At 38.5% G+C, this 16,163-nt stretch overlaps 1 protein-coding gene across 2 annotated transcripts in view; it reads right to left on the bottom strand.

The window, feature by feature from the left end:
- Positions 1 to 1,247: 1,247 nt before the first annotated feature.
- cpt1a2b (carnitine palmitoyltransferase 1A2b) overlaps positions 1,248 to 16,163 on the bottom strand; it is a 29,218-nt gene continuing 14,302 nt past the window's right edge. For both annotated transcript variants that reach the window (XM_029509346.1, XM_029509345.1), the window contains 7 exons: positions 13,524 to 13,640; positions 8,830 to 8,994; positions 8,204 to 8,332; positions 7,803 to 7,958; positions 6,560 to 6,673; positions 5,248 to 5,340; positions 1,248 to 4,052 (listed from right to left, as the gene is read on the bottom strand). In XM_029509346.1, coding sequence (XP_029365206.1) covers positions 3,924 to 4,052; positions 5,248 to 5,340; positions 6,560 to 6,673; positions 7,803 to 7,958; positions 8,204 to 8,332; positions 8,830 to 8,994; positions 13,524 to 13,640 — 903 coding nt within the window. In that variant the 3' untranslated portion in view covers positions 1,248 to 3,923. The remainder of the gene's footprint in view (positions 4,053 to 5,247; positions 5,341 to 6,559; positions 6,674 to 7,802; positions 7,959 to 8,203; positions 8,333 to 8,829; positions 8,995 to 13,523; positions 13,641 to 16,163) is intronic.

Here is a 16,163-nt window from a genome sequence, read left to right as displayed (position 1 = left end):
ACAAAATGCATTCTTGCTATCTTTTAGACGATCTGATCTGAAATACATTGTCGAGGCCTGGGAAGCAGTTTGCACGTTCTCCCCGTGCCAAGTGGGTTTCCTCAGGGGTTTCCGTCTCTGTGATGACGTTTGGTGGTTTACGGCACCTTGGGATTGGCTCCAGCCCCCCAACATCACACGGAATGAATGAACAAATATAAAATATATCTATTATGTTTGCCACTAGAGCCAATGGAGGTGGACTCACGCTGAGTCTTGGCCACCCTATTGACGTCGCAGCTGTCAGTGGTGTCCCACACGTGGAGTGGAACCTTCCTGAACCGGCGCATCATCTCCGGCTGGACATTTAAGATGCACACCGCACAGCTTAAATGTCGCTTTGGTGTTGCGCACAGTTCGCCAAGAAGAAGAGGATTTGAGCAGAAGTTTCATCATATCAGAGTGAAGATTGGCATTTCAGCACTGAGCAGACATACGGACGATTTAATCACTAATTAACCCAAACATGTCGACGCAGAAAATCAAACCCACACATTTCTTGCTGTGATGCAACGGCTACATTTTTATACATGCTCTGAACATCACCCGGCTTTTACAGATGATTTCAAAAGACAAATCTAACACAGAACGAGTCTCAAACATTTTTGAAAAGGCTGAAGTAGACGTCTGAAGTCAAAAATCAGCCGAGAGTTGCGTGCTACTGTAAATGGTTGACTTTTACATGGAAAGAAAAAAAGCTTCTCTGTGCATTTAAGACTTCAAGTGCTTATGTACAACTTTGAGGCACTTTACTTGAGTATTTTCTGATAATTTCTCCGTCATGTCAGCAGATACATATAAGATCAGATGCAGACACACTGTAGGGTCAGAAAGCATTTTTATTCTACATACGTGACAACATCTTTAAAAGATCTTCGCAAAGTCTACAACTGACATTTAAATAAGTTTTAATATGAACACAAATAGAAAAACAGAGGAACAATAAGGATTATTAAGAGCGTAAAAATCTGTAAAAAAAAGTTAGCTACAAAAACAAAATAAAATTATCAACAGTCCCCAAAATTTAATGAAAAGGGTTCAAGCATCAAGAGTAAAAACAGCAGTTGTACAAGATCTCACACAAATAGCTCATTAAATAAAGCCCAAAGTTAAACAGGTAAGAAAAGACATTTCTAATATTAAAGTTAACCTTAAATTGCTGCTAAAAAAATTAGCTTAATTGCCATGTTTTTCTTTTTTACTTTTAATATAAGACTCATTCCAAACCATTGAAAACCAGAGGGCACTGATTCAAACACTTAATCTGCATATTTGTGGCACAGTGGACTAGAGAGGCACAGGGTTGTTTTCATTAGCTTTATCTTTTTCAGCCACACTGAGGCATGAAGTTAACAGACAGTAATGGGAGGAATAACATCAGGACACCTTTGAGTTATTTCAGACCTGATAGTTATTTTTTTCAAAGCAGGTTTACAAAAGTAGTCAAGTAAACTAAGTAGGAACTGTCACTGTAACAGACATGAGCAATTGATTGGAAAATACATTTTTGTAATACAAAAATGGATAGAAACTGTACCTAATGAAGTAACCATTAAATCTTGACCATGAGAAGTGTTTTATTAGCCCTGCTACTGGTCTCTGAAAGCACAGTTCTTCTGGTAAAAGTAATTAATGTAGAGAGGTTGTCAGTGTGCATTGTTGCAACTGTTGCTGTGTAATCATAATCATGCTTCCTCTGGTCCTCAGTAGTTTGGAAAGTGAGACTGAATTTTGAAAAAGGAGAAACAGAAGCAACGGTCGCCTGAGACTGTTGAGAGTATCAAACCAAAAATCCATCTATTATCTGTCTAGTAAAAAATTAGAGTACAGTTAGAAATCATGAACAGAAATGCAGAATGCATTGTCTTGGTCTGAATATTCTGTGAATTGTAGGAAAAACCTTATTAGGTGCCTTTTCTTGTTAACTGCAAAATCACTACACAAAATCTGCTCATTCAACCAACCATGGTACATTCTTACTGACAGATGTGCGCGCACACACACACACACACACACACACACACACACACCACAGTTAAATATATGTAGGGTTTCCCTCAGAAATTGCATTGATTGAGAAATTGCATTGAAACTGTTTTAGTGAGTGAATACTTGAGGCACATGTTTCTGAAGTAGTGGATGTGGATGAATAGAAGGGGAGGAGGCCCAGCAGAGAGTAGCTGGAATTGCATTGTCTTTACATTAATAAACTAAATCTTCATAATGACATTTGACCTTTGAAATCGCACTTCTGTTGAAATGCAGACAGATTTCACTTCATGAGAATCTCCAAGAGGATTCCACAAAAACACAAATATCTGTAGAAGTGTGTAAATTCAAAAGCATGTCAAGCATGACTGCATCTGATAGGCTAAAGCATTATGTTAGACTTGAAACAAACCATTATTAGCCCGTTATATACATCCAATGAATTACAGCTGATAAAGTGTATGAACTATGAACTTTTGTCAGATCCAACACATTAGTAACCACAGCAACCGACTTATTCAGTGGGCAGCACTTATTTCAAACGTGCTTACAGCTTCATTTGTTGATTGATATTTATAATATCAAGTAACCACCTGAATGCAGTACTTTGATTTGGAGTACCTGTATGTTGTGGTGCTGCTAAAGTCTCTATTAAAGCAGTGAGGAGGTTCAGCTTTGCTTTCAATAACTTTGATTTGGTTTTTCTGAACCAGCAACCATGAAGAAATATCTTCACAAGCGGGCTCTGCCTTGTCTCTGCATCATGCAGTAGTGCATCTGCAAACTTGCAAATGACCAGGAGCACATCAGTATGGTTTGTATAAAAGCCACATTAGCTTTTGGGTACCCTCCCCATTGTTACCATGATAAACAACATAAACAATGTAACAACAGAAAACACTTGCTCTCCGTCACTGAAGAGGTCAGTGATAGGCAACGAAAGAAAGAATTTAACAGTGAGATGAGATTAGGAGTTTTAACTACTGATATATTAAAGTAAATGTCAGTAAAGAGGTGGAGGTCTGTGTGTAACTCTCTGCCTTCTTATTACTTATTTAGTAATGAACAACCACACTTTTGCACCATGACCCCCAACTGTTTTCAGATAAACTGTAAAGTATTATTTCACAATGGAAGAATTCTTCATTCTTATTTAGATTTATGATTCCGTTCCACTGTTTTTTTGGGTAAATTTAATTTTAAATTATGACTTTTCTCCCACTTCCTAAAAAATGACCAGTAACAGCTTTCATATTCCCTGGAAGTGAGGACAGGAAGCATCCTGTATTGTCACATTAATGCCTAGCAGAATCTGGACATCTAGTGTTAAACAGCTGTGAAGTGTATTTGTTAATGTCCAGGACATTGTCGGATCTCCCTTTTCATTTTAGATTGATTTTCTCAGCTTAAAAGCGCTGGATGTAATTTATCTCCTCTTGCAAGGACCAAGTGAAAGAGCTCCTGGCTTGTTGCATTCACAGAATAGATTATTATAACACGCTGTGAGTAGAGCTTCTTCATGGTGGCATGGACAGTACATCAGCTTGTCAAAAAGTTGAGATGAAATGTGCTGCATGGAGCAGAGCTAGCTGGTTATCATCACTAGAAAATTTTTCAGCAGACAAAAAGTGAAAGAAACAGCTTTACAATAGAGTTAAAATTGGTGTTTGTTTCCACATCACAATAGAGACAGCTGTTCCATAAAGGAAGGAGTTTTGATAACGGACTTATATTGTTCACAGGCAATTAAAAAGCTGTTAATGCTAATGTTCGTCACGTGGCACTGGTTATATATGATAGTGTGAATATTAAGGTTCCAAAAAATTGAGGTCTTACTTTCTACACTCTAAATTCAGGTATTCAGGGGGATATTCACCCACACAGTCCAATGCTGTTTAGTTGAGCTTCTTGGACTGAGGTTGGGCTCCACCTTCAGAGGAAGAGGAGGTTTTGGTGTCAGGAGCGAGGATGGTCATGATGTCTTGGAGAGCTTTGCTAACTTGAGCTCCAAAGCGGTGAGAGTCCTAGAATGAAAAAAGGGAAGAATATTGAAAAAAGGTTACGGATCAAGATCAAAACCACAGAGAGGGGAGGAGTCAGAAAAAAGAGGATATAGAGAGCAAGGAGAAGTGGGTTAGGAACAAACACAATTGAACATTGAAATTTAACTTAAGACAGTTTAACAAAATGGATTATCATCAAAACTAGTTTGCTGTTTCTGTTCTGTTCTTGTTATTTACTGTCTTATGTATACATTTTGGGACACACCAAACGGATATATCTGTAACAAGCTAATACTAATTAATATGTGGAGCAGGCTGATTTCTCTCATTCTTTCTCTTTCTCCATTGAGTTCATTCATGAATACATGAAAAGTGAGAACATGAGAAGGGAAGTGAGAACAGACAGTGGACAGTGCTGCAGGAGGATGTGCTATCCTGTCATGTGCTTTGCTGTATAACAATGAATATGAGCCGACACAACCCAACCATACACCTGGAAAAACCAGATTGGGCTAGACTACAGCTAACTTATTGTGTGTATTCAATAATATTTCTGATTAAATGATGTAGGCTTCATGCATTATCCTCCATGCCTCTGCGGTCAGGCTGATACAGAGGATTCTTGCATTGTTTGTTTGCACTGATAAGACAGTTTACAGTTGACATAGTAACATTAACAACATGCCCTGTGCAGACAATACTTTTGTCTTCTTGTGGTACTTTTGTGTAGGACCTGGAATGTCAAGTTGATGTAGTGTACAACTGCAGCTCATTGAGCTGCAAAGTCTTGAAACCTGTTAAGGCCCTAGAAGAAGTAAACCACTAATTATTTCTTCACAGTAGTGAACTGTGTTATATGTTCCAATTTAGCATTGATGTCGTTTGTGATGTTCAAATGTCCTGCAATTTATTTTTGCTCTATGAAGATCTTGAAGATCTGTCTCCCCACAGCCAATTCCTCTTCTTCAAACATTTACACTGCAATTCAACAGTGTTGGAAAGGGTCACATCAGTGTTGATGTGACCCTTTGTTGTGATCCTGCACACTGCTCAGCACAACAATTTACACAACCTAATATTTTGGTCGCTAAGACTTTTATCATATGTATTGGATAACTCCTCTATTAAAAATTATCATTGCACCCCAACATCTCAATGTGATGATGTTTCAGCTGTGTTTTCTAAATAGTGGTTGAAGAACAGAGGTTTGACTTACAGTCTCACCACAGGAGTATTTGGATGACACGTGGAAGTTGATCATCTCTTCCCCCACAATGATGTATGAAACCCCATAACCATCATCGGCAACCTAACATGATCAGAGATCACAAGATTAGTACTGAAGCCTCAAAGATCATTTGCTGTATTGGCATGTTACACGTTTATAATCATATAGTCATATCAAATATTATTTGCCTTGATTGAAACTTGAAAAATTGTTGAATACTTGGCATAATTTACAATGATGTTGGCTAACAGTTGAAATTTTTATTATTGAAACAAGTATATAAATAGATTTAACTAAAAATGCAACAGAAAAATCAAAAACTGGCACAAACAAGAAAGTGCATCGTTTGGTTTGCCTCTTAAGAATGTATTTTTATGCTGCTGGATAACAAGCTTCAGGTTGGAAAACCATAAAACTAAGAGCAGATCTTCCAAGCTAATTTGAGTCTTGAAGGCATTGGAGCCAACATAAATATATGGCGCTGTATAATATAATAATCAGGGTTTTGCAGAGGAATAAACACATATGCCAATCACCTCTTTCAGACAGAAAGTAATTCATCAAATAAAATGATGATTGTTATAATTACAACTGGTGATAAACCTAAATGGATAATATGAGGAGTGTAATCAGAGGCACAACTGATGGGGTAAATCAGGATCATCTATTAGAGAAAGGTAACAGCTTCAAGAGTCCATTTCCTCCACAGCATAACAAAGTTGTACTTCTGAACAAAAATTCTTTTGTCATCATTTTTTTATAATGCTTTGCTACTACCTCTATAACAAAAGAACATTAATCTGTGCAAGGCAGTTAGTTAGAAACAAAATTATAACATTAATATAAACTAGAGAAAAAAAACAAAACAAAACATCAGACTGAGACTGAGAGACGTGGTTTGTAACAACTATAGAAGTAAGATGAATAATAACAAACGCTATTCTCATTTTCAAAAAGGTTACAAACTATGATCAAGCAACCATCAGACGCAGCTGTAATTTGAATTGATTTACTTGCAGAATTTGCCAGGATTTGAATAACAGCCCCACACACCAAGTTCAAATAATAACCAGATTTTCTTAGGAGGGAAGTGCATTTAATTGTAAACTTTAAATGAAACCCAAATTTCAGACATCTAACCAAAACCCCCTAAAAATTCCCAAAGACCAGCGAAAACTGGCCCAATTTTACAGTACCAGGTTTACATAGGACACTTTAGTCAATTGTAACTGACGACACAATCAGTTATTAATGTTTCACCATGAACGGCAATACAGGAAAATAGTGTGTCGTTACTCACAGGTCCAAACCCTCCACCAAGTGATAAAAAGTCAGGGTAGTTCTTCAAGTCGAACAGCTCCATTTGCTGCACTGGAGTCTGACTGGTGGACAGACGCCAAGGCTCAGCCAAAACCTGGAATTTCAGCAAGAAAGGGAATTAAAAAGAGTTTCACCAGTTTGCACAGTTTTTTTTTTTTTTTTTTTTAAACAGGTAAATGCTGAATTACATCTATAGATATTCTTTGGAGCAGGTTAGGGTGATCTGAGGAAGTCTTCAGCCTCATGGTTTTGGAATAAAGTTTTGGAATATTCTTTTTTTGTAATTAGTGCCTTGGGGCTCTGCTTTATGCTATAGAGGACTAAGACTGACCATTTTGTCACAAAGTGCCCTAGAGTCAGAGCTTTGCCAGCCAAAAACCTGCTACTTTTCAGATGTCTCAGAGGGTCGACATGAATAAGTGATGCCATCAGACTCCTCTCATATGAGGGCAGCTGATCAACTATTAGGCGATGATTATCGGGAAAAAAAAATAAATTTAAATCGCCCTCAAAGGCACATAGTTTGAGGTACACACACCATTTTCGCCAAAGTAATAGAGATTCTTGTGCTCTCTGAAAAAGTGTTCCTACTTGAACAGTGAGACCAACAGACACACACACACACACACACACACACACACACACACACACACACACACACACACACACACACACACACACACACACACACACACACACACACACACACACACACACACACACACACACACACACACACACACCAGCCGCTTAGTTCAGTCATGTGGGACAAAAGCCCTATATAACTATTGTACAGAACTCCGAGATTTTGAGACATTGCTTGTACCTTCCTTTGCGTAAGTAGTCTCCTGTATTGCGCAATATACATATTCCTTCCAACCAATCAGTGCTCTTTTTGTGTTTACTAAATTATTGTTTAGAGTGCTTTAAGACAAAACTTTGATGAGAGATACTGGAAATGTTAACAAACTTGGAGTAAAACTTGCAGACATACAGTTAATGCCCTTTATTAGTCTATGGTAGTTTTAGTTTAAAATTAATGGTGCCATTAAAGGCTATGCTAATGACAAGGCTTCAGATTTATTTTGCTCTCTCTTTGTGTGAAAAAGTGAGTTTTGATTGCTTATTTAAATCTGCTTGTGTTCATTTGAAGACCAGGACCATTCTGTGTAAAGCAATCTGCAAGACAACCAGCAAAGAAAAAACAAACAAACATAACTAACCTCTTTAAGGAACGGTGAGTCCACACCCAGGTATTTGGACACCACGTACAGGCAGAAGAGGTGTCTGTCAATTCCAGCTCCTGTCATAGCCATTCGATAAAGGTTCTGGTGCCGATCAGAAGCCAGTCGGAAAAGACGTCGGCACTCATCCTCTGTCTGTCAAATCAAATCACACATCATCCCTGATATAAAAAAAACCACATATAAATAATCTTCAATTCACCACAAATACTGAACATAATAAACTAATGGTTAAGATGTCAATATTTGACTATAATATTTACTGACATAGTGTAACGACTGTGGAAGGGCTATGATGGATTATTTGTGTCCAGAGATATTTTGCAATCAGCAGTTACCAATTTTGTGAGAACGTTTACTCTTAAGATTTAGATTAGTACCTCTCCATCCTCCAGAGCTCTGACAAAGGCACAGCTTTCATTGGAGCACGATCGCACAGTCTCGGTTCTACCCTCCCTGAAGAGACGGGTCATTGATGCCTCATAGGTCAGACAGAAACCACCACGATCCTGGAAGAAGAGAAAGCAGTAGTAGAGGAGGGTGGCAGCAGATTAAAAGGGGTGTAAACGTGATTATTGTTAAAATAAAATGTTAAGTGTGAAATAAAACTAACAAACCAAGATGGTGATTCTACAGGGAATTTAATCTAGATTTGTCCAGGAAGGTATGAGGGTTTATGGACATGGCTCTAATTTGAACCAATATTCTTAAAATAAACAATGAGAACAAAAAGATCAGTGGTTTTCTAAACCATTACATATGCAACTGTGTGCAGAAATACAATTTCCTTGAAAATGTGAATTTGTTGCCATTTTTATATGAATAATACAATTATTTGCTGAGCGAGTTGGTCCACACTCAAAGCCTGAAGTTAGCAACAGTAATGACTGACTGGCGTTCAAACACAGGTCAGAACTTTCTCATATTCTATTTGTGCTTGAAATGCCATGAAATGTATTTTGACCATTATATTTTGAGAGTGTGTGTGTTTCTGTGTGGCTGTTACCCTGTAGTATGCCAGCTGTAAGGCAATCTGTATGAATGCGTCTGGGCTTATACGAAGTTTCTTGATCCTCCCTTTTCCAAATTTTACGAAGGGGAATATATGGCAGTCCACATCATTGGCCAGTGCTTGTGCAACAGCCAGGGAACTCTGGACCTGAGTCTGAACCTAGTAGAGCAAGAAAAATTGACTTAAAGTGCAGCAGAAAAGATCACATGGACTTTCACTGACCATAATTTTAAGGTGCAACAGGATTTCAGCTAATTTTTTCTGCCATCCACAACATTCACATTCACATGCCAGATATTTTTCAAATTGTGGCTCTGCCAAGGAGGTTGAGTTTTCACTCCTGTGTGTTGGTTTGACACAAAAGAATGAGGTTTATTTGCATCAAATGATACACGCATACGCTGAATATAATCCTTTGCTTTCATTCAGGGAGCAGTTCACATCTGGGAAATGCTGTCACAAGGTTTCAAAATCCATCCATGTTTTTTTTTTTTCTTTTTTTTTTCTTTTTTTTCACAGATTAAAACTAGGGGTGCTAGGTTTCTACTGTCCTCTAAAAATTATAATATGTTCAGAACTCAGCTGCCTGGTTGCACACTCACTCCCGCTCCAGAGAACACATCACTCCCATCCTCCGTCACCTTCACTGGCTCCCCATACAGCAACACATCAACTTCAAGATCCTCCTTATCACCTACAAAGCTTTCAACAATCTCATCCCCTCATACCTCACTGATCTCCTCCACTGCCACTCACAAACTCACCGCCTTCCCTGTGCTGAAGCCAACCTTCGTACCACCATCACTAAGATCAAGTACTGCACCTTGGGGGACAGCCTTCGCCATCGCTGCCCCAACTGGAACTCCCTTCCACTCAACATCCGGAACTCTGATACACTCACCTCATTTATAAGTCAACTGAAATCCAAGATTCAAGATCACCTAAACACCGGACCGTCCTCGTAGACTCAACCCCTCCTCCCCTTTATCCTGATGTGGATCTGTCCTGTTATGTATTTACTTTTCTTTCCTATGTAAAGTGTCATTGTGTACAATGAAAAGCACAATATCCATTTGATTTATTAATTATTATTACTATCTCTATCTGAGGGCAATCTGTTTGTCTGTTTGTCTTTGTGTGTTGGCCCTGCAATGGACTGACGACCTGTCCCTTGCCCAATGTGTGCTGGGATTGGCTCCAGCAGCCCCGCGACCCGGAAACGGATAGAGCGGATGATTTAGTCTCTAACATGATAACATTCAGACCCCACACTAAAATATGAAACTGGCAGGAAGTGGAAGGGGCAGGAGGCTGTCCAAAGCTATGTCACAGGAGCCTAGTGGGATCCTTTCTAACTCTAACTAACCTTTCTAACAATTGAGCATCAGAGGGAAGGAGGTGTTCAGGAGGAGGTGAGAGTGGATGAGGCAAGGCAGAGGGAATGAGGCAACACGGGGCTTGGAAAACTGAGCTCAGACAATTTGTCAATTTGTCCAGAGGCATCAGCAGATGTATTCAACTATCAAGTTATTTCTGCTGTATGACCACAGCCTATGGGAGTGATTTATAACTTTTCCAACACTGAGAAAGCAGCAGGGCAGGTGAATTTTAAAATTTTTATTATTAATATTTACTTATATTTAAATATTATTAATATTTAATCAGACTAAACGTAGCATAATTGAAGATGTAGTGCTTAGATCCACAGGTGGATGATTGTATGATTGCCACAAACAAGTGCACAAGTCTTGCCTAAACACTCAGCTCACCTCCCAAAGCATAGTTAAGGAACACAACACATGAACCTCATCCAAGTACCAGTTGTACAAATAAATTTGTTGTGTCATGCACAAGTAACTTAAGGGAATTTGTGGAATTCACTATTACAGTTTACAACTTTTTACCAACTTGTCTAAACTTGTTGAATGAGTCATCAATTTAATCAGCTTTTCTTCCCATGGATAACAACTGTTGTTCAACTGCTGAGTTACAGTATTTAAGTATGTTTTATTTATTATGCAATAAATAGGGTGGGAAAGGCGAACGGGTTAATATCACAGTAATCCATTTATTTGCACATACTCTTTGCAGGTTTAACACAAAAAATATAAAAAAGTGAAACAAATTTTACATACCTCTATGTAAAGGTCACCTGTCTAGTGTATACCCCTGCCCTCGCCCAATGTGAGCTGGGATTAAGAATGAATGACTTCATAGAAAAGGTGACTAGAGTATATTCAACTGTTCTGCTGACTGTGGTTTCCTGTTTTTCATAGAGTGTGTTCACAGAGTGTTTATTGTGGCAATGAAAAATTATGGGACTTTTTCAACAGGAAACTGCTTCACCAATTCACACAGTATCTGGATTAGTTTCCTTGACCCTAAGTAATGTTCACACTAATAACAAAGCTCTTCTACACGCACACCTATAACCTTATGCAGGTGGAATGACACACCCACACCCATACCCACCCCCACCCACCCACCCACCCACCCCCACCCACTCCACCATTTCATCATTTTGTGGCAATACTCCAACAGGATATCTGGGATTTCTTGGCTTTAGTCTATTTTTTTTTTTTTTTTTTAAGGACAATGTGATCCTTTCAACAGACCTCACGCTATGGCCCCTATCACAAGAGAACAAAGTCAGAAATTATGATTACACTTAACTTTGGCAAGTCATTCTTGTCTGTTGTGGACATTAGTTTTTTCTGATTCCTTTAACACTTTAGGATGCAGCTAACGCAGATAAAACATTAAAAAATGCAGAGTTTCCCCCTCTGTATGTTTTTTCCCTTGGTCTCAGGAGGTTAAAATCAAACCAGAAATTTGCCAGAACTGCCCTTATTTATCACCAACAATTTTAAAGGAATGGGCAAAGTCTTAGCAGGAATTCAGGTCGTCTTTTGTGAGCCATAACACAAGACCTCTTGCTTGTAGAAAAAATAAAGTGAAAAGCTTTGCTATTATAGCCATTGTTGCCTTCATTGTTGTTTTCTTTGGAAAGGATTATCTATAAGGAATTTCTATATTTTCAAGTCCACCAGTTCATCGGTCACTGGGAAAACTCAGAGAGAGCTATTTACTTAAGAGTTGGTGCTTGTTCCTTCAAAGTGTTTCACAATTATGTGTTACTGTCTTCCAGTTCCAACATGTTAACACAAGTGCAGTGCTTCTGCAGTGAATCACAATGATCCTCTGTCACTTTTCATCAAACCAAATGGAAAGCAGTGTGGCAGTTTCTTCATTTCTTAAGTGCTGTTCACACCCTGCTGCCACCTGTTTGACCTAATGTCCTCTATGATTGATCCAAAACTTGCATTACTAAACCCATGGGAAGTTTCTTTGCTAAGAAAATTTACATTCTCATTCAACACAATTAAAGAAAATGATCAACAGTGCTTGTTTTTCTCACTCCTGTGCAATTTCCCCATAGTGAAGAATAACTGCTACACTATTTGCTTATTTATCTGTATACATTACAGTAGCAATGTTGTAATGTGTGTCATTTTACAATGGCAAAGGGTTTCTATATTACTTTATTTAATAGAAATGCCATTCTCAATTTCTTGTGCTCCTTAACATGTATTAGACTTGAGGAAGAGACTGGATGAGCTCACACATCAAGCTGTTTTGGTCACTTCCTAAATGCAGTCCAACAAGTGCCTCTTCCCTGACCCGAACCCTTCCTCATACAGCCTCAAATGTAATTATAAATGAGATGTAGTTGCTATATAACTGATTTTAAGTATCAAAGGTCTCATTTCACCTGGAAAACCTCACAACCTGTATTCAGAAACTGAGACTTAAAACCAGCTGTCATTCATGGACTACCCACCATCCAACCTTGCAGATTTTGGTTTCTCTGAATCTTTACCTGAATTGTACAATACTTCTAAGGATGTTTTTGTATCTTAAAACTACATATATTTTCTAATGAAAATCAAGACTTGATGATGATGATAATAACAACAACAACAACATATAAAATATATAATAATTATAAAACACAGGAAATGCATAAAATATTTGAGCCTTAAAATATTGTAAAGACTCCTTATTTTTTGCTGCTAAGTAACCTTGCTCTTTAAGTATTTTTTTTTGTTTTAGTCAATCTACTTAATTTGTATATTACATTTTAAAAACAGCAAGGTTGCAAAGTACTGGACAAAAGCAAATTAAATTAATGAAATATTAGTGAAATACAACAATATTCGTTGTTGTATGTGCTTCTTGACAATATTGTCACGTTGAGGTGTTCCTGATTACTGCTAGTTACTAATACAGACATTACTTTCACTTTGTAGTTCCTGACGTTTGTTTTGCAGGAAATTGGCTATTCAGGTTTACGAAAGCCATTCTCCACTGTTCAAACTCTGTGGAAATTCAGAAGGGGAGAGGGAAGTGAGCTTGGCTAGAGGGGAGAGATAAGCAAAATTTCCTTTCAGGATGAACCAAACCCTAAATAATTCCAGTTGTTCAGGGTTTGGTTGGTTTTGGTTTGTTTGTTTGTTTGTTCAAGTTTAGGATAATTATACTGTAGGTTTAGTAACTAAAGCTGTACTTCCCTTCTGCACTCTGGTCATTCAGGCAACTCAGGCAAACTCACCCTCACCATTAGGGTCACGTGGACCAAAAACACAACCATTCAGCCCACAGACATTTCACAGAAGGGTGGGTGTTACCTCTGAGGGGATGTCCCAGAGGAGCCTCTGAGGACGGGGTAGCATGCGGTCCACTTCGCCTTTGCAGTGCCCGTCTTCAGTGTAGCCGAGTTGGAAGGCATCTGTGGCCAGGGTGTACTGGAGGAGGGGAAAGACAGGCTCATATTTACATCAAAAACACAATAATTCACAATATTAATATATTCACAATATATTTTGGATTCCCTCTCTTTTATTAATGACTTATTTTCACATTATGTTTGTGACCAAATAGAAATATACAGCATATGCTACCCAAAGCAGCTAAATGATAAGACCTTGCTCTTTACACTATATGCAGCGTTTATGAACCCTAACCCTTTTTCACAACTGATTTTGGTTTGTTTTTAAAGGGACATTCTGAAACTGCTGCCACTTGAGTTCGCTTGAACAAAGCAATAACAAAAGAGAGGAGGATACACTGGACAGGTTGGCTGGCCAACATAGGGCCACTTATGGCATCACCATGCTGCCTCCAGCTCTTTGTAATCAATCAAAAAGCTGTTTCACATTCAGAGTTGGTGTCCAGACATACAAGGACTAGAATCATTCATATCGTCAAAACTATTAAGTTGAATATCTGGAAAATAATAATAACGGACAGGTAAATGCAGTGACACTATGGGACGCCGCAAAAGCTGTCCTCAGAGGTAAAATTATATCAATTACTGCCTTTATGAAGAAGACAAAAGCCCAAAGACTAATTGATCTGCAAAATAATTTGCTACAATTAGAGCAGTTGCATAGCAAACACAAAAATCCCCTTCTACTGCAACAAATTAGACCAATTAAGCAGGAAATAGATAAAATTCACAGTGAAGAGTTAGAGAAAAAGCTTCGGTTTATGAGGCAAAAATTTTCTGAGACAGGTTCGAAAGCAACAAAACTGTTAGCGTGGAGACTGCGAAAACAACAAGCTGAAAATACTATTCACGAAATAAGAGATCCTAATTCTAATAAAACAACCCGCACACTGGATGGCATTCAAAAAGCATTTGAGAAATATTATGAACGCCTGTACACACAGCCAGACAGACCAGAGTCAGATATTGTAGAACGGTTCTTAAATCAACTAGATCTTCCTTCTATAGGGAAGTTACACAACGATGATCTCATAAAAGAAATAACAACTGAGGAAGTTGATAAAGCAATCTCTGGTCTGAAAGCAGGGAAATCACCGGGCACCGACGGGTTTCCTGGTGAGTGGTATAGGTCTTTTAGGGAACAAATAACCTCTCTACTTTGCGAGTGTTTTAATTATGTCCTAAAAGAGGGAGTTCTGCCTCCATCTTGGAGGGAAGCTTTTATCTCTGTAATCCCAAAAGAAGGCAAAGACAGGAAAAAATGCAGTGGATACAGGCCAATTAGCGTGCTGAATCAAGATTACAAATTATATGCTTCCATATTGACTAAAAGGATGGAGAAGGTGTTACCATTAATAATAAATGAAGACCAAACCGGCTTTATTAGTGACAGACGAACCCAGGATAACATAAGGAGGTCTCTCCATATAATAGAACAAATAAAACACGAAAGGATTAGTGCTGTCCTGGTGAGTCTCGATGCTGAAAAGGCATTCGACTCGGTGGGGTGGGAGTTCCTCTACCAGGTAATGGGGAAATTTGGTTTCTGTAAAAAATTTATACAGTCCATTAAAACACTATATACGCTACCAACCGCTAGAATTAAGATTAATGGCCATATGTCGAAGACCATACATTTACAACGAGGATGTCGTCAGGGCTGTCCTGCTAGCCCAGGACTCTTTAACTTGTTTATTGAACCATTAGCCCAACTCATAAGGCAAGAGACAGCCCTTGAAGGCATCACAATAGGAGGTTCAGAACATAAAATATGCTTGTACGCGGACGATGTCCTGGTAGCTTTGAAAGCACCACCATTAAGTGTACCCTTACTCATGGATCTCTTAACAATGTATGGCACCTTCTCAGGTTATACCCTCAATATAGAGAAAACCCAAGCTCTGGTTTTTAATTTCATCCCCCCGCAGGATCTTGTTAACAGGTACAATTTTAAATGGAACGCTACAAGTATAAAATATTTGGGAGTGATATTGACAAAGGACACAACTCACCTCTACAATGAGAATTATGTAGCAGTTAACAAGAAGATAGGTGACGATTTTAACAGGTGGGGCTCACTCCCTCTCGACTTAGGCAGCCGAATAATGACCATCAAAATGAATATCTTACCTCGCTTGTTATATTTATTCCAGTCACTACCAGTCAAAATTCCTGACTCACAGTTTAAAGTATGGGACAAGCAAATTTCAAGATTCATATGGGAAGGGAAAAAACCACGAATAAGATATAATACATTGCGGTTGCCGAGGGAGGAGGGGGGGTTGGCCCTACCATGCCTGAGGGATTTCTATGTAGCAGCACAATTAAGACCCTTGATTCTTTGGTGTGACCCCGAGTATGAAGCCAACTGGAAAGATATTGAATTATCAATATCAAATAGACCTGTGCAATCTTTGTTGGGCTGCCCTTCTGTTATCAAGGACCTTCCTGATCTTCAAAATCAATGGGTTTGTTTTTCTTTGAATGTGTGGCTAGACTTTGTAAAGAAGTATCAGATCCAAAAAGAAGTAAAAATATT

The sequence above is a fragment of the Echeneis naucrates genome, chromosome 8, assembly GCF_900963305.1.
Source record: "Echeneis naucrates chromosome 8, fEcheNa1.1, whole genome shotgun sequence".
In the NCBI taxonomy this organism is placed as follows: Eukaryota; Metazoa; Chordata; class Actinopteri; order Carangiformes; family Echeneidae; genus Echeneis; species Echeneis naucrates.
Note: the sequence above shows the minus strand (reverse complement) of the source record. Positions and strands in the feature narration are given on the sequence as shown.